This window comes from Eublepharis macularius, chromosome 4 (genome assembly GCF_028583425.1).
Source record: "Eublepharis macularius isolate TG4126 chromosome 4, MPM_Emac_v1.0, whole genome shotgun sequence".
Lineage (NCBI taxonomy): Eukaryota > Metazoa > Chordata > Lepidosauria > Squamata > Eublepharidae > Eublepharis > Eublepharis macularius.
In genome coordinates, this window is record NC_072793.1 from 41,651,591 (window position 1) to 41,675,913 (window position 24,323).

A 24,323-nucleotide genomic window follows, 5' to 3' on the forward strand; every position below is an offset into this window, starting at 1 on the left:
ACAAAGAGTCAGTAGGCTAACACTGCATGGCAGCATTTCACTTGGGACTAGAGGAGTGGATATGAGTCTATTAGATCAATTTGTCCTTTTATAAAGGGCCAGTGTTGCTGGACAGAACCCTGTTATAAAATACAGCGGTACAGATGGGAGTTTGCCACAGCACTAGCTGGAGTACATTTCAGAAACAGTGCAAGTCCCTTCTGTTTGAACAAGATACTTGATCACAGTGGTTAAGCAAAGGGGGAGTGTTATTTTGTTTTTAAAAAATGGTAGTTGCAGACTTTCAGGACAAGCTCAGATTAAATAATAGGACCTATAGCCATCAGAGAATGGACTAAGCTGAATTTCTAAGTCAAACTCCAACTGCAAATCATACACACGCTCTTGTCCTTAAGAAGGCACTCTCCCTCCGTACAGCCATAAAACCCTCTTCCTTGTCATTCATTCCTGCAGGGAAGTGTGACTAGGCATCCCATTTTTACAGCATTAAGAGCCAGTTGAGCCTCAAACCCATGCTCTCAAGGCAGGTCATGTGCATATATGCTCCTGGTACTACACTTGCCCCTCCAGAGATTGATCATGAATCAGTTCTGTGGCAGCCTGGCTTTCACTTCTGTGTTGTGTCACAGTAATACTTTTCAATTGCCCATATGCCCTCTGCAAAAAAACCCACACATTCATTCTTAATGTTGACTCTGTCCTTCACTGGTATGACCCGAAAATCTTGGAGTTAACGTGTGTCTCTCAGCTTTGATACCAAGAGCTGTGGAAACCACACTCAGAAGGCAAGGGCAGGCTGGGGACAGCTGCTGCTGTGAACTCAGAATTATTTGGTTAGTACTAAAGGCTGATGAAGCTCAGTTCCTACAGAATTATGTCTTGTGTTCTTACTTCCTAAAGTTGTCTCCTGCCCAATTCCCAAGGGTTGGGGTAGGAAACAGATGTTTCTTTATTCAATTATCTTTAAAAGAACCCCAAGTTCAGTTCACCCTGGAAAAAGTTTTCAAACCAATCAATGTTCTTGGGCCCGTGAATTTCAATGAGGCTCATGCCAAAGGGCTTCTTAGTGGATTTTACCTCCCAACAGGTAGATTATTTTACATTTTACATATGGGACACTGGAAGAACGGGAATTTGGGACACAAGCTTGGCTGCTAGGCCTCCAAGATCATAATGTGTCAACTATGTGATAAAATTAGAATACAATGCAGCATTCAGGGTTCATGCAGTTGTGCTTATATAACACAAGCGGATGCAAATATGGGCCATAGCACCTGAGATGACATTAGAATCCTGAAAATCCCAATTTAATTGTTTTTAAAAATAAAAGTTTTGTGGACCTTACAACTGCAGACCAAAGTTTTAAAAAACTGCAGCAGTATTTCTAGAGATCTTTATCCCCAAAGCAAATCAAAATAATGAACAAACCACATAACTGCAAAGTCAATCTTATGACTGCATGTACTTGAAGTTAGCACTGTCAAGCCATCCCCACTAGAAGGAGGCAGGCTTGTCAAACCTAAACCACTCTACATTAAATAAATATAAGTTATGTAAACACTGCAAGTACAATTATTTGCTAGGCACTAACACTTTGGAAACTGTCTAGAAACTTCAGCTGGTCCAAAACACAGCAGCCAAACGATGGTCAAGAACACAATAAAGCAATCTTGGTGCTGAAATATCTGCACCAGTTCCTTATCTGTTTGTGAGCACAGTTCAAAGTGCTGATTCTTACTTTGAAGACCCTAAACAGTTTGGAGCTAGGATACTACTGTCCAGTCTGCCTACAACGATCTTCCCCTCTGTAAGTCCCCCCACCTTCAGAGGGGAGGGGAGTGGCAACCATACACAGGGCTAGTCTGTGGAATGCCCTTCTCTTTGAAGCTCACCTGGCACCTATTTTACTTTCCTTTAGGCACCAGGCCAAAATATTTCTCTTTAGCTAGGCTTTTAATTAAAGGCCCGATCTTTTATCATGGTTATTATAGTCTGCTTTTAACCTGAGAACTGTTTTATGAGACTATTTTTAAGCTGCTCTGTGTCTTACTTTGTTTTTATGCCCTAGCTGAGTTTTTAATACTGACTTGTTCATTAACAACTTTTATGTTTTTATTATGTTTTATTTTGTAAGCTGCCTTGAGTAACTACTTTGAAGAGGAGGCATAAAATTTTTCTAAATAGATCAATTAATGTGTCATCTGAGGATGTTCTCAGAACTAAAAAGTACAGTTTATAACGTAGATCAATTAACAAGCGCTGCATCAGAAAAAAATAACCTGTTAAAGTGTCACCAGCCTTTATCAAGGAAGGTGGCTGCTGGGTAATGCTTTTTAATCAATTTCTACATTTGGCATTATTTATTTTTCTGAGTATTAAATATACCCCAGGATCTCAATTAACTGCTGAGCCACTCCAAAAATGTGCAAGAATAACTAATTCTGCTCTGATACTGGAAATCCCTAACTCTGCACAGAAAAATTCAGTTACAAGTGAGGACCCCCCAAGGTACCTGAGGGGAGGGGGAATCCCATTTCTCAGAACTGAATGCTATTTGCTTTGCTGTTTTTCATAGCTTGACAGCTCTAAGAGTGTGATATTTATTTATTTACTTTATAGTCCACCTTTCTAGGTGAAACTCAAGGAGGATTACATAGACTTCTAGCTAGGATATGTTGCTAGGAAAAAAAGGGACCGTTGGTCTTGGAATAGTGTCTGTTCAGAAAGCATGACATTTGTGAAGGATAATGTCCAATATCCTTTTCTAGCATAGAATAGATAGGTATGTGTTAATTTAAATACTTTTTAACTTGCTCAGCACTGCCCTTGCAAATATTTGAAAGGAGACTGATTGGTGAGGCTCTACCAGGTGTCTATTCTGAAAGGTTTGGGTAGGCAGCAAGGCTTATTGCCTAGGCTTCTGTAATCTGCTCTTTTTGCAGGATTCAAGGCTTTTGTTTCAGTTAAACAAAACCTGTTTTCTCCCTGAAACTTCTGAAGTCGTAAGGCAGTTTTTATATTCATCCTGCAAGGGATTGCAAAACATTTTGGGACATGCACTCTGGCTTCTCTTTATTTGTTTCTAATCGTTCGGTGGCAGGAGTTTGGGTGTTCCGAGCTGCTTGTATAGCAACTTGCTAAGTTCATCTACGGTCTTCCTGTGCAGTCCCACATGGGACTGCGCACGCGCAGGCCTGCCGATACCGGAGATTTTAATAGCTAAACACCACCAGGGGGCGCTCCCGCCTCTCAGCGCGCATGCGCGGCCGCTTTCCCGCCGAAACGGCCCTTAAGAGGCGGAGCGCCCCTCACATACCCTCAGTTTCTCTTTCGCCGCCGATCGTTGAGGTTTACAGCTTTCTTCGTTCGCGATGTCTGAGAAGGCCTTGTTTAAGCGTTGCGAGACCTGCAATCGTAAAATGACAAGGTCGGATGGCCATTCCATTTGCTTATATTGCCTTGGGGAAACTCACAACACTCAGGCGTGCAAGCATTGCCGCGCGTTTACCTCCAAGGCCAGGGCGGAACGGGCGGATCGTTTGCATGCCTTCCTCTGGCAGCGTGCGATGTCGGTCGAGGACCCTCCACCGAAGTCTTCGTCTGCTCCGTCTGCGTCCTCTCGTCCTCCTGTAGCGTCGGGTTCCAAGACTCCTCGTTCACAACCGTCTCCGAGTCGCTCGGAGTCGAGGTCCGAGAGGATCCCTTCGGGTCGGAGTTTGTCGGAACCGACCGCTTCGGTTCCGAGACATCTAGCAAGTCGACCTCCTTCGATCTCGTCGGCTGTCTTGGCTTCACCTGCTCGTGGAGCCCATAGAAGTTCGACTCCGTCGGTTCCGAGGTCGACTCCTCCAACTCATACCACCTCTACGGTTCCGATGACTTCGGATCCCTCTGTAAGATCGAAGACCGTTCCTGAAAAGAAAAAGAAAAAGCATAAGCATTCCAGTAAGCATGATAAGGCAGTGTTGGAAGGCTTACTCACCTCTTCCCCGTCGGTTCCGGTCGACTCCGCTCCTGTCCTAGTGGAGCAGCAGGCAGAGGCGAGTGATCGTCCGCAGTCCAAGACTCCTCCGGACCGGGAGGCTCAGGAGGACGACGTCATTCTCCTCGAGAAGCCTCTTACCCCTTCAGGTCGGGCCCGATCGGCCTCGTACGAATCAGGTTCTATTCGGTCGGCTCGGAGTCGACAGAGTCGGTCTACCCGTCGCTCTAGCTGTCGGAGCCCGCCACGGTCCTACCGGAGCCGATCCAGGGAGAGTCGACGTCGAGATGATCCTGTCCCTCGTTGCTTTAGTAGAGAGAGTTCATACTACTCTGACCGGCATTATAGAGGTGCTTCGTTGTCTCCCTCATTTCGAGTCAGTTCCGATGTTGGCTATGACCCGTCCCGCCTCCCGTCGGATCGGGTCTCTCCGCGGCCCCGGGCCCGCTACAGTGTTTCTCCTCTGTCGGAGTCACCTGAAAAGGAAATTGGGCCATCTGATGAGGCTTCGCCCACTGATGATTTTCGGGCCTACAACGAGTTGCTACAAAGAATGGCGAAAGCCTTGGACCTTGAAGTGACTTCCACTGAATCTAAATTTACTGATAAGATATTGCAACATATCTATTCGGGATCTACTCCCTCGATTGCCTTTCCCCTTATTGAGGGGTTTGCTGATCTTTGGAAAAAGCTGCAGTCTCGACCTGCGTCTGCTACCGCCACTAATCGGAAAGTGGAGAGCTTGTACAGAACCAAAGATGATGCTCATCCGTTCCTGGCCGTTCACCCTCCTCCATCCTCACTTGTCACTGAGGAGATGCAAGCTCGGCCTCGCCAGGGCTCGCTGTCGGCTCCAACTGACAAGGATAGTAGAAAGATCGATGCCTTGGGCAGGAAGTTGTATACTTCAGCTACGTTTGGCATCAAAGTGGCGAATTATGCCGCAATGATGGCGGCCTATCAGCTGTTTTTATGGAAGAAGGTGGCGTCTTTTCTTCCTAAGATTCCCGAAGACCAGCGCACTCTGCTTCGGGTCATTCAGGAGGAGGCTGTTCGCCTGTCCAGACACCAAATTAATGTTGGGCGAAGTATGGCTGACACTGCGTCTAGATCACTTCTCTCCTCGGTGGTACTGCGCAGGTACGCATGGCTTCGCACGACCGCCCTGCCAGTTGAGACAAGGAACAGGGTTGAGGACCTGCCGTTCGAGGGCACCACCCTGTTTTCAGAGAAAACTGACGAGTTCCTCTCTAAGAAGAGGACCGACCGTCTGACAGCCCGCTCGTATGGGGTTCTACACCAGCCGTCGCAGCAGCCTTCTCGCCCATACTATCGTTCCTTCCAGCGTGGCAGACAACACCGCTATCAGCCCTATCAAGGGTATGCTTACCAGCAGCGCAGGAACTATCAGAGCCCACAGTCTGCCTTTCCCAGACGGAGGCAGGGCCAACGTCCCAAGCCTGGTTCCCAACAGCATCAGGCCAAGGACCAGGACCAATTGCATAAGCAATTCTGACAATCACAGGGACCTGACCCCACATTTGGGGACAGGCTTAATGCTTTTTTGGATGCATGGTGTTCAATTTGTTCCGATGTTTGGGTTTTGTCTATTATCCAGTTTGGTTATAAAGTTGAATTTCTTGGTTTACCTTACCTACGTCTCCCTGTGTTTTCTTCTGACCCCCCTCGTTCAGAGATCCTGGGAGAGCTCTCAGCCCTATTGCAGAAAGGGGCTATAGAGGAGGTTCCGGTTGCTTCAGCTGGTTTGGGATTCTATTCCAACCTGTTTCTAGTGGAGAAGAAGGATGGTGGGCTTCGGCCTATCCTGGATCTTAGGGGTTTAAATAAATTTATACGTGTTTGTAAATTCAAAATGGTTACTTTACAAATGGTTTTGACTTTGTTGCCCCAACAGTCGTGGTTTGCAGTCCTGGATCTGAAGGATGCGTATTTTCATATTTCAATTTTCCCTGAACACAGGAAGTTTTTACGATTTGTCTATGGTCAACGTGTTTTTCAATACAATGTTTTACCCTTTGGGTTGGCCACTGCACCTAGAGTGTTCACCAAGTGTGTGGCAGTGGTGGTGGCTCATTTACGCCTCCAGGGCTGCCAAATCTTTCCTTATCTGGATGACTGGCTCTTGGTTGGTGATTCTGCTGACTCTGTGTCTAATCAGGTGTATCTCACCTTAAATTTATGTTTACGCTTGGGTCTTTTTGTTAATCAGAAGAAGTCCAAGTTGATCCCTGTGCGCTCCATCCAATTTATTGGAGTGGTTTTGGATGGTATTAGGGATGCAGGCTTCTTACCTACAGAGCATGCTTTGAAAATTAAGAGGCTTATTTCGACCCTTCAGAGGTGTCGTTTCCAATCTGTTCGCTTTATCCAGACCCTTTTGGGTTGCATGGCTTCTACTACGGCTGTGGTTCCACTGGCCAGGTTATTTATGCGACCCTTCCAATTGTGGTTCAATTCAGTTTTCTCACCGGCCCGTGATTCTCAAAATAGGAGGCTTTCCGTCCCTAGAGGGGTGCTGTCCTCCCTGGAGTGGTGGCTGGATGATGCTAATTTATTTAAAGGGATGGAGTTTGGTTTTCACCAAACTCATCTGTCAGTTACTTCAGATGCTTCCCTTTTCGGTTGGGGGGCTCACTGTGCTGGCCTTTATGCCCATGGGTTATGGTCTGAGTCTGAACGTGAGGAACATATTAATGTTCTTGAGTTACGGGCAATTTTATATGCATTGATCTCCTTTTCAGATGTCGTGCGGAACAAGTCCGTTCAAGTCCTGACAGACAACACGACGGCAATGTTTTACATCAACAAGCAAGGTGGCACGGCGTCTGTGGCTCTCTGCACAGAGGCGATGAGACTCTGGAAGTGGGCCATAGATCATGCTGTCTGGCTGCATGCAGTTCACATCCCGGGGGTACAGAATTCCATGGCGGACCACCTGAGCAGACTCCACAGAAGGGGCTGCCTTCTACGAGTGGTCCCTCCAGGACAAGTATCTTGCCCCTATCTTCTCGGAATGGGGGACTCCAGAGTTGGACCTCTTTGCGACAGTGGAAAATCGCAAGGTCCTAGCTTATTGTTCCAGAGGAGGAGTAGGCCCAGAATCAAGTGGGGACGCGTTTCAGTTAAGTTGGTCAAGTCCCCTGTGTTATGCCTTTCCTCCATTCCCGCTTCTGGCACGGGTCCTCGGCAAGATCCAGAGGGACAGGGCGTCCGTCATCCTGGTGACTCCGTATTGGCCGAGGCAGCCCTGGTTTCACTCCCTTCTGAGTCTGCAGACTCAATCAATCCGTCTCCCGGTGGTTCCCGATCTCCTGACCTGCGGGGGGGTTCTTCACCACGACATCAGGAGACTCAAACTCACAGCGTGGTTGATCAGGCCGGGGCTGCCTTCTCCGAGGCTGTGACTAATGTTCTCTTAAATGCTAGACGTTTGTCTACCAGGCAGTCTTATGCCCTTAAGTGGGACAAATTTTCTGTGTGGTGTAGTCGCAGGGGTTTGGATCCTTTTGAGTCCACCCTTTCTGATATTTTGGACTTTTTGTGGGAGGTGAAACAGGAGGGTTTGGCCAACTCCTCAGTCAAGGTTTATCTGGCAGCCATCTCTGCTTTTCACCCTCCAGTGGATAGAAAATCTGTTTTTTCCCACTATTCTGCTAAATTATTTTTGAGGGGGTTGAATAATTTGTTTCCCCCTGTGCGGGCTTTGGTCCCTCAGTGGTCGTTGCCCCTGGTTCTGACTCGTTTGATGTCTAAGCCGTTTGAACCCTTGGCTTCCTGTCCACTCCGTTTTTTGTCCATGAAAGTGGCCTTTTTGGTTGCGGCTACTTCAGCCAGGAGGGTTGGGGAGCTAGCAGCGTTATCTTGCGAGCCCCCTTATTTGAAATTCCACCCTGAGAAGGTCGTTCTTCGTACAAAGGTCGAGTTTTTACCTAAAGTGGTATCCCGTTTTCATTTGTCTCAGGAATTGGTTCTGCCGGTTTTCTTTCCGACTCCGGCTTCTGAGGCAGAGGCGGCCCTTCATTCTTTGGATGTTCGCAGGGCCATTTTATTTTATTTGGATAGGGTGAAACCGTTTAGGATTGACTCTAATTTATTTGTTTGTTTTGCTGGACAGCATAAGGGTAACTGGGCTTCGGCTCAGACTATCTCTAGATGGGTGGTCCAGGCTATACTGACTTGTTATTCTGCTGCTAACTTACCTTGTCCTTTGGAAGTGCATGCCCACTCCACCAGGTCCCAGGCGTCGTCAGCGGCTCTCTTCAGGGGTGTTCCACTCCAGGACATCTGCAGGGCGGCGACGTGGGCCTCGGCGGATACCTTTGTGAAGCATTATGCGCTGGACATCCTAGATAGAAAGGAGACAGCGGTGGGCACAGCTGTTCTGCACTCCATCTTTGAGTGATGCTTTGGCGTCACCTCCACCCAGGTATTTAGCTTTGGAATCTTCCCATGTGGGACTGCACAGGAAGACCGTAGATGAAAAACAGGTTTTACTTACCATAACTGTTGTTCATCTAGGTCTTCCGTGCAGGCACACATGCCCTCCCTCCTTCCCCGCTGACTCTCTTGGTACTTACCTTGCAGGGGGCGGCGAAAGAGGAACTGAGGGTATGTGAGGGGCGCTCCGCCTCTTAAGGGCCGTTTCGGCGGGAAAGCGGCCGCGCATGCGCGCTGAGAGGCGGGAGCGCCCCCTGGTGGTGTTTAGCTATTAAAATCTCCGGTATCGGCAGGCCTGCGCGTGCGCAGTCCCATGTGTGCCTGCACGGAAGACCTAGATGAACAACAGTTATGGTAAGTAAAACCTGTTTTTTTCTGTTCCTCCAATTCCAAATGAACAATTCAGTTACTTCTCATTTGGTCTATATAGTGGGCAAAGGGGCAGAGGAAAACTAATAGTGGTACAGGCAGTCAGACTATTCAAGAACCAAGATGAGTTCTTGCATTCATTTTTAATTGCTGCAAAATTGCATTTTTCATATAGAAATCAACTATAGCTGTTTACTAGACTTACATTTACAGGTGAACCATTGTTTCCATTTCATGGATTGAGAAATAGGGCCTCTGAGTGAGTGTTGCTTGGCAAAGTCCTTGGCTGAAAACAGTTGAATGCACATAGGTCCCCGTCTTACATTACTGCAGGAGCATGGGAAGGAGCCATGCTCCAGCAGCTCCCACACTACAAGCGCAACATAAGAAGGGGGCCATACACTTGATCCATTTGGTCCTAGCAGTGGCATAGAGTGTTCGAAGGAAGCCATAGTCTTCATACCTCCCCATTTATATTTAACTTGAGTCAAAGAAGAAATCAAAGGTGTCTTTGATAACGTTTATTCATCTCCCCTCCCTTAAAACAACTTCAGTTGTTGAAATATGTCTACAGTTGCTATGCTGAAGGGCAAAACTGAGTTGCCATGACTGAGAATTGGAGAGCACTCTTTAGAAATGAAATCATTCATCAGTAATGGATACTCCTCCAAGCAAATTGCACAAGATAATTAGATTTTTTTTTGTTTCTTTCAGGGATGCTGGTGGTGATCGTGTTGCTGCTGATTGCAATTGTCGTTGTTGCTGTGTGGCCTACCAAGTAGCCTGTGGAGATATCAGTTGGCAGCTGCATACCAACAGCATCTAAAGCAAGGACTGCTCCGTCTCATCGTGGTCAATTTCTGTGGGCTTGACTGCATCTACCCCATTGTGGGTACACTGACAGATGCCCATGTCAGGTGGAGGATTTCCTTTTACACACATCTATCTTGTTGGACTTTGTATTTTCACAAAAGTGACTAGAAGAACATTGTTCTCCTTATGAACATCGAAGGATTAATACAATTAATTCCAAAGAAGCAGTCATTATTGAAGTGCTGTCTATCTAGCAATCCCTACTTGGGGCGCAAGAAGGACCTTGCTGCTGTTCTGTAGTGTGCCTGGTTCATTTTTTCCCCTCTATCACGTAGTTCCTTGGAGCTAAGAGTTAACTGTTTTCATGCTGAGTGCCATGCCAGTAGATCTGGGAGTGATTGAGTGAACTAAGGGCAGGAGAGTTTGCAGGTGCCATTCAAGTACACAGAAATCGTCTTTAGCTGGAAACTAGGATTAATTATTGCTGCTGATCTACATAGACAGTAGCAAATGATATTGCTTGGAAAGAAAGATAACATCTCTGTCCAGAAATAGAGTGATTTGTATTATGTTATACACTTTGGTCTTTTCTCTAATGACATGAGTACTGTAGGTACCTAAAGCTCTAAAGTTTGTCTTTTCTGTGTTCTAAAAATAGATGAAAAAATATTAATAATATGCAAAAAAAAAACCTATGTTTAGTGTTCATTCTTCTGCAGTAATCTTTCTTTTTGCTATATATGTGCCAACTTGATCAATAGCACAATAACAAGATTCAATAAAAGCCACTTCATTTCTACACTATTATTCATAGGCATATCTTGATTTTCCTTTTCTGCCATTACACGTGGAATTGTAAATCCTGGGGAACGTTAAAGTTTCCTCCAGGTTACTTTGGCCCCTGCAACTAATGGTTTTCTAAGCCCAGCTAATGTTAATAAGCTGGCCATTCAAATTTTGGAAACTGTGCTTAAGAGAGAAACCGTATGATCCACCTCCACATATAAACCCTTTTGCTCGGTTACTTCAGTTTTCAGACCATGTCGCTTAGTCAGTACAGATGAAACTCCTGTGTTTGAGGATGGGTGGCATAATGCTAAAATGTGGGTCTAGATTAAACCAAGACACTCGGCGCATGATCCTTTGGAAGGAAATGAAGAGTGCAATCAAAGATCCTCTTGTTCAACCCTCTAAACTGTTTTTCATCATCATCAGTGTCCTCTGGAAAAGCCTACACAGAGAGTAACAGTTGGTGATCTAAAAATCAGTTTTTCTCTGACGCCAAAGTTGCCTTCTTTGTTTTTGGCTATTCAGATGGCTACACAACTACCACATCACATAACAAGTCAATGAGTGCACAAGCTTATGTGGTAGTACTGGGAGGATTGGGAGCTATCTGCTTCAGTTGTCAAAGGCAGCTTCATTTCCTTCGGAATGTTTCTCAGAAGATCTTCACCCTTCCTTCAAAGATTTGCACCTTGTTGCTGGAGGATAGGCTGAAACTATTCTAACGTGTGGCTCATTGGCCTTTTCCCTTCAGGAGCAGCTGAGGAAACAGGATCTCTGTAGTATGTAGTGGTGGTTGATAAAAATGCCCTCTCTCTAGGAGACCTTATGGGTCCTGATTGCTGTTTGTTCAGAAGGCAGCTGGGGCGGTCACAAATTTTCACCAGTGTAATGGGCATCTGAAAATACTCAGTAACACCTAATTAAAACTTAGTACTAAATAAACAGGTTTCCCATACACTTCAGTTAAAATATTTTTTTCCTAAGGAATGCGGACCTGCTCACTGAAGACATTTTCAAAGCCTTCCATCTCTGCTGACTTACCCTGATACATTGAAAAGAATTAGTGAACCTTATTGCTAATGTGCTAGATTCATTATTTTACATAATGATCTTGATATAGCACCATTCCAATCTCGCTTTCATGATCTTATTAATCTTTACAATTTGGTTAGTAGTTCTGTATCTAAATTGCTGATCTCAGTGACTTGCTAAGAGAATTCAGCTGAGTTGAAATTTGAACTGGGGGAGTCCTCATTCTTGGCTTGTACTCTTGGCTACGATGCTATGCTTGGTCTCAAGTAATGCAAAAAGACACATGTTGGTGAGCTGCAAGAGATGTGGACACCAAAGCGCTCTGATGCCATGGATGGAAGTTTTCTCCTCCTAAGTTTAGTGAGAGGGAGACAAGCAGATGGAGAAAAGACAAGGAAAAACTAAGCTTGTCAGGTTTTCTGGGTGAAATGCATTCAACCAGACCCGTGTATATGCCCAAACAGTTTAGACTGCCATAGTAATTAGGATTTAGACTTGTGCAGGTATTGTGCCCAGTTTCAGCAAGCTCATGCAGGAGGGGCAGTGTTGATGTGAGCATGGGATGCATTGATCCTGTATACAGATATGTCATGATTAGAGGACTCGTGTGGTATTGTCCGTTGGGGACATATTGGGAACACTTGAATCCCAGTGGAACTATGGATCTAAATGCTAAAGAACTATATTAATACTGAAGTTATCCAGGAACTAGAAAATTGCACATTAAATGTAGGTTAGATTGATGTTATAGTTAATAAATATTCCACTTCTCATCTACTTAATCTTTTTATTTTGTTTTCCAGCCAGACAGTCGCAAAACAACCTTTGTGGTTAAATGCTTTCAGTGAATGAGCATTTATTCCCCAAGCTTGAAATACCCTTTTTTTCATCCTGATGTAATAGAAAAGGCTTGCATGAGATGAGTAGAACTTTATAAGAGTTTATTCAACAGACGGTTGGATTTAGTCCTATCAAGCAGATTCTGCACAATTACACATTCCTCCTGGTTCAATTATCAGCCCATCTAACAAACAGAAGGAAATGAAGGGAAGGGGAATAAGAAAATCCACAACTTTTTTCACGTCATTAAATATATTCATATATAATAACCATAATATATTAGTATGCATTGTAAAGAAACATTGTCCCAAAACTATATGCTATAGTCATAACTAAACAACATTTACAATTCATGATATTAACAGGAATAATAAAAATCCAGGTTTCTCCAACAGGTTTATGTAACAGGAAAAGGCAAAGGTGGTTGGGGAATGAACGTACAATCAACCAGCAAAAACAAACGCAGAAGGTAGGGGAGCTCTTCTTCAATGCTGCTCTTGAGTCGTAATTGTTTTTGTATTGCCCTCTTACCTTGTTACAAGTTCTGTGTTAGGGTTTTTTTAAAGAGGACTTCAGGCTTTTTGCATTATACTTCTGGTTTTGACAATCCATCGCTATGTGACACTTGTAGAACAGTTGCAAGGAACAGATTTCATGTGACATTCATTAAATACAGATTTGTGGTCTCCTTTTTTTTTTTTTACTTAACTGGAAAAATAGATGTTTTCTATAAATTCCAAGGGTATGGTGTTCTTAGGGAAAGCTCAGAAAAAACAGCCAGCCATCCTGCTGCCTGACCTATCACCTTTGCTTGCCCAGTTCTAGGCCCGTACTTTGGGCATGAAAATATTGATGTTTCTTCCCTTCCCAATTGACTTACTAATACAGGTCTTCAGATTTAAAAACCCATCCTTAAATGACATGGCCATTCACGCTATCCTAAGTACACTTCCTAGTATAGCAAAGCTTTTCTAAGAAGCAACCTGAAGTAGGTAAGGTAAATGTGCCTTGGCACATTTCTGTTATTAAGAAAGAAAGGAGAAGCGTTGTCAGAAATAAAACAGCCTTGGAATGATATAATTTTATTTTGTGTCATTCTGCTTTCTTGATAGATGCTGAAATTGTCTGTTTACATATACCCATTGCAAGGTACCTAGGGAGGTATATTTGTTAGATGTGGAAAGTGCAAAACAAGCCATTAAGCCTGCCATGATGAATGGTTTGCAAATGAAAGTTATGTTTGTTTTCATTAGTCTAAGAGAGAAAGATCGTTTTAAAATAATCTATATTATGTTTCTGGTCAATATACAGTTTCTGAGCTCTAACCTACCTTACCTTCTGTATTAACTTTCCAATGTTCTTCTTTTTCTGTGTAGTGTATTTTCCATTTCTTGCCTGGTGTCCTGCCCCACTTCACAGCTGTTTATAGGATATTAGTCCATTATGGATGGACAGGCCATTTTCTGCCTGTCATAAAGGGAATTGGGAACTATGAGGATATCTGTTATGTAAACATGCTCGAGTGGTTAGATAGTGGTTATTGATACTAAGTCCAAAAACCAAACATAGAAAATGCCTCCTGAATTTTCACACAGATCTGCAACTCTTTGTGGTGCTCATAGGTAGGATACTGGATTTGAGAGCAAAGGCACTGTCAAGGGAAAGCAATATTGCACCAGGATTTGGATTCAGAGCAGGCTTTTGGTAGCTAAAGCATCCCACTTACTGGGAAATCTGAGCAGGTTTATGTTAAGGAGAACAAAATAGGGCTGAAGTTCATGCATTTTGATTTTTGGATTAAATTTTCAGTGCTCAAGGGTTGGGAAGCCTTTAGTTCAGCAAATTGCACAAAAGTCTGAACTGTTTTTCTATTTGACATCTAAGGCTTGCAGGCCAGTGACAGTTCATGCATTAGTTTTAGAAAAGCTCCCAAAGAATTATTTCCAAGACTCAGAAAGAGATGCAGCCTCTGAACCTAGACCAAAGTTTAAGGGAGCTCCCAAGCCCTAGGGACAAGCCAGCTGTACAATCCTTGAGCTTGTGTTAGCGGCAATCTGTTAAGCACACTCTTTTATACTTATAAGTCTTTCATGTAGCACATTTGACTGATAACAGCCTTGTGGCCTTGCTGAAGGGCTGCAAAACCTTAGAAATTAGCCTTTAGTGGCTTTTGCTCTCTTTGTACCATCATTAGTGGGGGCTTGGGACCCCCCCCCTAAAAACAAAACAAAACAAAAACAGATGAAATTTTGAACAGACATCCCAAAAAGAGTTGTTCGTCAGTAGTGAAAATGAATGTGAACTGATGGTTTTGGCTCAACTTTACAGCCAGGTGCTTCAATGGCCACAATGTTCCATCGGGGAGCAGCTGTCTCACCAAAGTCATTTATGCCCATGATCTGTCTTAGTGTGGAGTCAGTGTGGATGCTCTGATTCCTTAGAAACATTCTATACATTCATATTAACCCTGAATAATTTTCCTTTTCTTCAGAAGGCTTTTACAACTTTTAAGCCTAGAGCTTTCTGAGAGCCTTTTCTAGGACATTGTGAAAATTGTCCCATTGACTCTGATTAATACAGGGTCAGCATGAGGATTGTAATGAAGCTACCCCTTGGCAAAATCTTGAAGAGAACCGGTTCTTAAGTCCTGCTCATTTGTCTCCTTTCCTACCAACATGGAAGAAATTAGCGTTGTGCTGAATGGCTCACAGGTCAACCTATGGATAGCCCAGTGCTGAGCTGTACGTGAACAGCAGGATGTCTATTCTTTGTGACAGAGCAAAGGTCCTCTGCCTCCGTATTGGTTCTTACTGGTTTGGTTGCATGGGGCAGCTTAGGAGCAAGCTAATGAACTCTGCTAGATTCCCCCTCTTAAGGTGCTTAAAGATTAATTAAAAGGTTAATTTCTTGCCTAATTTTCTCTGGGCAGTGCCACTGAGGTGGAGGTGCTAGAGACTAGACTGAATTTCTCACATGGGCAATAGCTATCTGAAAAGGGTGATAGTGCTTTCTGATGCTAATCATGAAAAAAAATATTCTGTCGACAGACAACACTTGATGTGTCACAAAATGTAGGGGGCGGGGGGGAACAGCTTTTAACTGGACCCAAGTTTCCATCAAAGAACAACCACCGATTCTTGAAGTTATTATTGCCTCTGTAAAACTATTAGCTTCTTTTTTTCTCCTTCGTCTCAGGGTGACCTGTGTAACCTCATGGACTAACTTCAAATGCCCTTGGTTGTTGGTCATAGTTTGCAGTTTTCTACGAAGATGTGAGCAATTTAGGACATTTTGTTGCCTGTTGTAGTGGCCGTAACGCCACAGTCACATCCTTCGTCTGGTTTGTATTTGCAGTATTGAAACTGATCCTATCTTTAGTTGTTCTTTTAAAGCTTTGGTTTGTTTTTGTGAACATTGAAAGTAGTGACATTGAAGCTTTTTTCGTACAGTATTTCTCCACGTGTTGCTGTAGTAAGAAGGTTGTAGGACTTTGAAGAATGTACTTTCATTCTCATACAGTAATTCTCTTTCTGGGGCTCCTTGAAAATAAAACCAGCAATGACTGATAGTCTTTCTCTAGAGTACAATGATGTTCTAGTGGACCCAGCATTCTTGGCTGACATTCCATATCAAGTTTATATATCCTGTGCTGGACTCCAGAATGCCTTATCATAGGATTCTTTAACAGACAAATCATTATAAAATTGATTCCCCATACATAAAAGGCTTGAAAACCACTGACACGGAGAGAGACTGTCAAAGTAAAGAGAGCCTGGACTACTCATGCAGCAGAAGAAGATGTTAAAATCTTTAGTACATGGACTATTCCACTTCAGACTGCAAGTGAAAAGGTTCCCTACAAGTACAAAAAGTACAAGTTCCCTAGCATGTCGGGGAGAGAGATGGTAGCCTGGTCAGCTTCCTGCTGTATTAGTCTAATTACAGGGAGTATTTTATGCAGGGAAATATTCAATTATGTGAAATCCCCATCTATAGTCTGAAGTGGGGTATATTTGCATTTTGCTCTACTTCATTCTGTACTGCATGAGGATCAGCATGTTGTGTGACTGACACGGGAGTCCTCCAAAATAAAACGGTTGTGATGCTACTTGGCACTGAATAATGGTCATATTCACCCTTTTTGCTCCTTTCCATTACTTGAACTAGGTCCTTCTGTGCCACTAGGTCTCATATGAGATTTCAAATCAGCTGTGTTGTTAGTTGCTCCTCAGCCTAGGCAATGCTGTGAAAATTTTTCTTTCAGTAGCAACTAAGTATGTAAAAAAAAGTGAAAGCCTTGAAACTCTCTGCAGTACACAGAGCTGTTGAGTCAGAGCACTTCTTGGCCCTAGCCAGGGATCCCAACTCCTCAAACCGCCGCCCCCCCCCAATCCACTTCCCTGGCATTCAGCCACTTTACACCTATTTGTGCTGCAGTTTGTTTTATGATAGTTTATGTCATTATATAAATATTGTCAATTGCTATAAAACAAGTCAAAACCATTGGAAAATGTCATTAAAAAGATGTTTCCAAGTTTCCTAACAGGAAACATCTCTGGGAAGTTTGAATTTTGATGGGCAGGCATCCCTGAGCTCACGTGTGAACTGCCTGCCCAGACAGTCTTCCCGCTTTGCTAGTTTGTAGACAATTGGTCCGGTTGGGGATTTGCATGAATAGGTACAAAAATCTCCTTCACCTCTCATGAATCTAAAATGGAACTGAGAACCCACCATCTGGCTTCAAGAAGGGTAGTGCTGCTGCAGGGGAGGGGTGACTTCTTCATGGAAGTAAACTATTAATCCCTACATTTATTAGCATGAAACCCAAAGCTACAGCAGGCTGTTAAACAGAGGGTTTATATGAGCAGATGTAAATCTCTGTTCTGTGTAAGAATTGGTAGATTTTTGTTCTAATTTCTTTTCCCCTTTGCAGCAGCCAAGATGCACCTCTTGGACACATCAATTACTCCAGAAAGAACCAGCATGTAAGCATGTCTCCATCCTGATATCTTACCAGTGCAGGAGGAAGCACTGAGTGTGGTTCTTGTGTTGAAGTAATATTAGCCACTGCACAAAAATGCAGGACTGGCAAATCATCTCTCTGCCATGATAATCTTTCCTTGATGTGTTTAGACTGTATTCCTCTGAGGTATGGATGATGGAGTTCTTGAATGGTGTCTTGGGTGAAAAGTCTCCATAGGATCTCGCCAATATCACATTTGCTTTTTATAGGTGCAGATTATTGTAAAAGGTCCAGTCTAGTTGGGGTTTGAAGAGCAGCTATTAACATTGCAGTTACTTCATGTATTGGTGAATACGTTTAAAAAAATATCCAGTGGTCTTGAGGAGAGGTCATATTCACAAATGCAGGCCTGCTAGTGGGTCTCCCACTAGATGGGTAGTGTTTCCAGACACTGGAAGTAAGTGAATATACTTCACAGATATAATCTCCATATCCTTCTCCCTTTTCACAGCTCTCTGTTGTACTCAGCTGTCTTTCCTAACAGATTGCCTTCCTTGAATCAGGCAATGAGACCTTAGCTGAGGGCTTCATTTCCAGGAAAGTGCATTCCTCAGTTGCCTTCCAGTGACCACCTGACATTTAGGTTAAGAGTGGGATGTCATTTCTTATGGCTTGTAAGACACTTGTGATGGGTAATGGAAGAGCAACTCAGGCTGCCTTGAAAAGCTGATCTCCAGTAATCTGTTTCAAGTCAACCATCCTATCCACCATTCTACCTAGCAATAACAATCAGATTTAATATCTTGAAAAATGTATTTCCAGCATAATTTTTGTTTATAGTTGTGTTTCATAGACAGTTTGGGTTGTTCTTGTGTCTGGCTTTTGGAACTAGTTGATGTTAGCGAAATTAAGGCAGTTGGTCATTCCTCTGATCAGGGGGAGGGGGGGAGAGAGAAGGAAAATCAAAGGGAATGATGGGAACTAGTAACTGACGTAACATTTGCTACTGTGTTGAGTACGGTTTCAGATAGCCCTCCTTCTCTAAACTTGTTTTCTCTCTCCAATAATGGGGGGCGGCGAGGGTATGTGTGATTCTGGAGTATGAAGTCCAAAACTGGCACGTCTCACAGAAGTTGTTAATCCCTCCTTCAGCCTCCCACCCCAGTCTCTTACATACTGCAAAGTGAGTTTCTTGCCAATGTTCCTAACCCCACCCCACCTGCTCCGAGTTCTACGCAAGCAGCGTGTGCAGTCCCTTTTCACATCTCTATCTTGCCCTCTAGGCTTTCTTGCACTTTCCCTTCTTTTCCCGTTGCTGGAATTTCCTCAGCCTCCTGGCCCATGTGTCCCTCCACTGTATCACAAGGCTGCTTTTGTCTGCTACGATGCCATTCTGGTCAGGAGAGTCCTCATCGTGGCCCAGCAGCAAATATTTCTTCATGGGTTTGATTTTGGGGCACTTGCAGGCAATGTCCTTGGAGCGTATCCAGAGGATCTGGTCACCACGCCGGATGCGGTTTGTCCCTTGCTTGTACACAGAGATGATATTTACTGTGAACTTCCACCATTCTCCTGCCTTGTCTGCCTTCAGGATGTGGATCTGGACAGCTGGGAATAGAAAGCCAAGATGGGAACAATCATTTTAATCCTTTTTCTCCCCAAGGTGATACAGTACAATTTACACCCTTCCTGAATAAATATCAGTAGTTAACTGAAGATAGGTTAGAAGTGCACATGTAGTACCTAGCCGGGTAGTGATGGTTTTAGATTCCAGGTTCTCAGGTTATGGCAAAGATCCACAAACAGACTTGTTCCAAAAATTACCTTTTTTGTTACCATCAAGCAAAATAAAGATTATCTGGATAGGATAAACATTTTAATGTACTATGTATTGAGTCTTCTACTGAAACATCATGCTCAATGATAATGGGTCATTGTCAGAGTATTAGGTGAGGGCATCTAGTCTTCAATAAAATGGTAAAATTGGGATAAAAGGGTAAAATGTACTTAACTAATTTGCAGATGATACCAGCTGCTAATACATAAGAATGAGTTCCTAAACTGCAAGGTGTCTTAGATGAGAATAGCTAACTGCAGCTGCATTCAGGCTACTAGATTGCTTGTCATATAGAACTTCTTATAGAGCTAACTTTTAAGAGAAAAAAGTAGGCCTTGCTCTAAATTCAGAGATCACTTTAATGTAAGCTTTACTTCTTATCACTGAAAAGTGTGTTTAAAAGGAGGGTGTTGTCCATACCCCCTCACTGGGAGGTCTTGGGCCACTCCCACTCACTTGCAGCCTAATTTACCTCACAGGATTGTTGTTAGGATAAAATGGAAAGGGAAACTGTGTATGCTTTCTTGAGCTCCTTGGAGGAACTCCATTGTATTAGAAAAACACACTGTATTAGAAAAAAAATACACCCCAGAAAAATGTTGTTAGATTGAAGATATTCTTGGAAGAAAAACAACCTGAACAAGGACTAACATCCCACATGAATAGTACCAAGTTGAAACCCTTCATATTCTCAGTTTCACATAGAACTGCAGTGAACATTTGGGAAGAAGCTGCAAAGACTCTGCTCAAAGTAGTGCAGTCCTCTTGCATCTCCCTGAGTAAGCTTTATGTCCTCTGCTTAAAAAGCTGGTCTTGAGGCCCTGCTGTGCTGCATACTTTGAATAACCTTTGTTCAGCTTCCCTCTATCACTCCCTTACCATTACCTGGATTTGAAGCTTGGGTCTCCATGTAGCCTTGGCTAGGACCCCTCCTGGCCAAGGCTACCTGGAACCCCTCCTGGAACCTCGGTTTGTGTGGCCTTGAAGGCTCTTGGGAACCTAGATGTTTGAAAACAGCTTCTGTACACATAATCATAGAAGGATAGGTGCCTAGGCAATAGTACAACACAAAACTTGTCTTTTAAAGTGGAAATGAAGAAGAGAAGAGCATCCCACTAAAAGATATAAAGGACAGCACGTGAGCAGGCAGGTACTCCTGTGATGAAGTTTCACATCCCCAATGACAAAGTGGCTGAGGATAGTCAAGATTAAACAATGACGCTAAGACAATGAAGGTAGAAAGGCAACAAGGTAGGCGGGAGTTTTCCAATGTTTTGATTGAGTGGCACATGTTTGACTGAAAAAAGGACTGAAAAAAATAGAAGACTTCTGCATTAATGTATTGGAATTGGTTTGATGAATGGAGGTATTTGTATAAAGACTGCTAGGTACCCGGAATTAGTTATTTGATAAGGTCTTTTTGTATGACTGTTAAGAATGTACTATTGTCTCCTGTATTTATGAATGGATTTATGGAAGTATTTATGAATTAGTAGCACTTTGCACTTTCAATTGAACTTAATAATTACAAATTTTCTACTAATTGTTAACCTGTTTCCTGTGGGTGTGGTTTCCCTCTGTATTTGACAGCTTGGTACAGGAACGGCCAATTTTGTTTGTCAGTCCCCAGAAAAATTGGCTGAGTTGGGTGCTGCCAGCTAGGCTGAGCCCAGTTCTGCAATGGGGAACCTGCATGGAGTTGAGGAGGCTGACTTTCCCCTGAATTCCCTCCCCAACTCTTCTTTCTCTCATCTTGGCACCCCCATATCCTCACCTTTCCCTGCTTCTTTTCCTCCTTCCCATCCAACAACAAACCAACCTCTTATCTACCCCCCCATCTTCAGCTATATTTATTATTTATTCTCACAACGACCTTGAGAGGTAGGTTAGGCTGAGAATGTGTGACGGGCCCAAGGTCACTCCGTGAGCACCATGGCAGAATGAGGATCTGAACCTGGGTCGGAGAATCAGCCAGTCCTGGGTAAGTCATGCAAGTCACATGGTAGCAACTCACCTTGTGGTTGCTGCTGGGCCTCACCCAAAACAGCCCTAGAAATGATCCTTCTCCCTCCCTTACCCTTTACTCACAGAAACCAAGGCATAAAGTTTCACAATACTGTTTTAGTTGCCTAGCAACAGCTACTGGGTATTTGTTTCTTCAGGCACTCCTTACATCATTTTTGGGAAGTTTTAACCCCTTTTTTTTTAAGATTACAGATTTTTCTGCAAACCTAGGGCTTTTCTCAGGTTTGTAGGAAGATAATGTTTTGTCTGACCATGGCCCCAGTCTCTGGATTTACATATCCATAGATTTGGCTACAATAAGAATTAGATATATTGATAAACAGGAATTATTAAATTCAAATGAATAAATTGCTTGGGATTCTGAGAGTCTTTCATCTCATGGGTCAGATTTTTTTTTACATTATTTAAATTCTAGAAGCCTCAAGCACATGCAGACTTTATCATCCAGAAGATAATAACTGCCCTTATATACTGTTCTTCTAGACAGATTAATGCCCCACTCAATGAAATGAACTAAGTCAGTGTTGTTATCATCCCCTCAATACAGCTGGGGAGCTGGGGCCAGGAGGAGTGACTTACCCAAGGCCACCTGCTGAGCTTATGGCAGTAGTGAGATTCGAATCAGCAGAGTGCTGATTCATAGATAGACATAATTGTGTATCATTATTCTTTTCCCAGGAATGCTGCTAAAAGTAGTATCTCCTGGGAGAAATACATATATGGAATGCTCAAATTAGTTTATCACGTAGATTTACGAGATCATAGATAGAGGTTCTATGCCTGATCTATATTCCTGAAAGCTAGTCATAGTAGGATGAAGGCTGTTCATGCCATGGCATCTGTTTGCATGGTAAACTATCTGAGGCAATAGATACTTCAGAAAGAAGATGCTTTATAATTCCTGTATGAAGGTCCACTATGACTGCCTAGTTGATTCTGTGATCGTCTCCCCATGACAAATACTAATCACTAATCACGTACTAATCAAATACTAATTACTTAATAGGAATTCTAATCAAATACTAATCACATAATAGGAAGGAGAGTTTTGTTTTACCCTAAGGTACAAAGCTGAAGAAGGAAATCGTTTGGCTGATATACCCCTTGAGTGGCTGTTTCAATAGTTCTGATTATTCCTTTTCTGATTCTTTCCAACTTTCTTGCTGACTTACCTAGCCTAAGAAAAATTGCAAGCTGCCAAGACACAGTGCCTCTTGGTCACCAAATGTTAGAATCTCTTATGAACTCTTATCCAGATACAGAATGCAGATTAACTGAAGAAGAGGTTAGCTTTATCAGGTCCAAAACGTTTGCATTTGAGGCAACATAAGTAACATTATTGAAGACAGGAGTGAGTGTGAAGAAAACATACCTATTATATTGCACCCCATAAATAATATTTTAAAATAAGGAAATGTACAAATATGAGTATTTCAGGACCACCAGATGCTTTCTTTAAAAGTTGGGTTCTGACCACATATTTCCCCAATGAATGTGAGAGTAAAGGTGAAGATGAGTCAGTTTCATGGTTTGGGAAATAAAACCCTTTACTAAGCAAACATTAAACCTTTCACTTGCTCCAGTCCAATATGGAAACTCCTGACGGGAGAGGGGAATTAGAGGACACTTGGTTTATAAAATACACATTCCTTCAGGTTGGTGGTACCTAATGATAATAATAACAACAACAACTGCACTTATATACCGCTCTTCTAGACAGATTAGTGCCCCACCTAGAGCGGTGAACAAGTTAGTGTTATTATCCCTACAATGCAGCTGGGGAGCTGGGGCTGAGAGAAGTGGCTTACCCAAGGCCACCTACTGAGCTCATGGCAGTAGAGGGATTCGAACCAGTAGAGTGCTGATTCGCAGTTGAACCACTTAACTCCAGTGCTACAGTGCAGTACCTAAGTCTTCTCTTATATTTATTAGTAAAATGAGACTAGTCCTGTTCACAAGTTACAGCGAACACACATACACACTGCGTGACATGCAAACCCCTGTCGGTAAGAAACAGCTAACACACATTCACTTGACAAATGGGACGGGGGACCAGAACATGGATGAATGTGTGGGTTACTTTAAATCACACACTCAGATAGCTGTACATATATTGAACATATAATGAGAATTACTCCACGCACATATAAAGAAAAATCAAGTATACGCTATGTATGTGCATTCACTGTAATTTGTGAACAGGACTACTGGAAGCTTTGGTAGAAATTTAGTAGGCATCAGCACAGCTGTGTGTTTAGTGACAGGTTTATAATCCCTCCTTTCACCTACCATTATAATTGCTTCTCTGGAATTGTCATCTCTGTAAAGAAGTGGTGCCTCCAACAGGGCTGTCTCCAGTCAGTATCCAGAGGAGTTAGCCGTGTTAGTCTGTAGCAGCAAAATAGTAAAGAGTCTAGTAGCACCTTTAAGACTAACCAACTTTACTGTAGCATAAGCTTTCGAGAACCACAGTTCTTGAAAACCCGCTGTGGTTCTTGAAAACTTATGCTACAGTAAAGTTGGTTAGTCTTAAAGGTGCTACTAGACTCTACTATTTTCCCATCAGTATGACAGTATAATTTAGTGATTATCCCTTCATAATCAGAAAGGTGGGAGGGAAGCCCCCACAGCTGGGTGCAAACGGAAGATGTGAAAGGTTTGTGATGAGGTTTTATGGCATCTTTAGTTTTATTTAAAAGCAGCTACAGGGGCCTCCAGTTTGGATCAAGACTGTGGTGATTTAATCTTTTGCCCCATGCATGACATTTCCTAAGTAGAAATTGCACCACACCCACTAGAACTAAAATTAACACTGGTAGGTAAAAAGATGGGTTGCCTGTATTTCCCCCCTTACTAGGACTAACTGCAAACTCGAGGAGGTAGGATTTTTATAGCCCCAGTCACAACGGGGGGGGGGGGGCTTTGCTGCTGCTTTTAAATAAAATTAAAGGCATCTGAGATCTGATCCTAAATATCCTCCATAATGGATTGGAGCCACTGCACCACTTCCATAGGTGGAATTATTTCTGCCCACAGAAGTGATGCACTGGATCCAACCCCTTCTAGTCATGATTTTATGTAACTAGCGGCATGAGAACTGGTAAGATAGTACACCCCAACCCCTCTTTTTCCCTTATGAATGTACAGATGAGGATTTCAGTCCTATATTAAGCATGGAAAGAAGCCTCCATTTCTCTTTCCATTATGGGGCCTGG

At 43.2% G+C, this 24,323-nt stretch overlaps 2 protein-coding genes across 3 annotated transcripts in view; one reads left to right on the forward strand and one right to left on the reverse strand.

The window, feature by feature from the left end:
* Positions 1-9,931, forward strand: part of STX8 (syntaxin 8) — a 111,892-nt gene extending 101,961 nt beyond the window's left edge. Inside the window, exon 8 of the mRNA XM_054975318.1 lies at positions 9,524-9,931. Within this exon, the coding sequence (XP_054831293.1) occupies positions 9,524-9,591 (68 nt within the window). The 3' untranslated portion in view covers positions 9,592-9,931. The remainder of the gene's footprint in view (positions 1-9,523) is intronic.
* A 2,436-nt stretch (positions 9,932-12,367) lies between these two features.
* The window catches only part of NTN1 (netrin 1), a 195,514-nt gene continuing 183,558 nt past the window's right edge, over positions 12,368-24,323 (reverse strand). For both annotated transcript variants that reach the window (XM_054977333.1, XM_054977332.1), the window contains one exon: positions 12,368-18,854. In XM_054977333.1, coding sequence (XP_054833308.1) covers positions 18,526-18,854 — 329 coding nt within the window. In that variant the 3' untranslated portion in view covers positions 12,368-18,525. The remainder of the gene's footprint in view (positions 18,855-24,323) is intronic.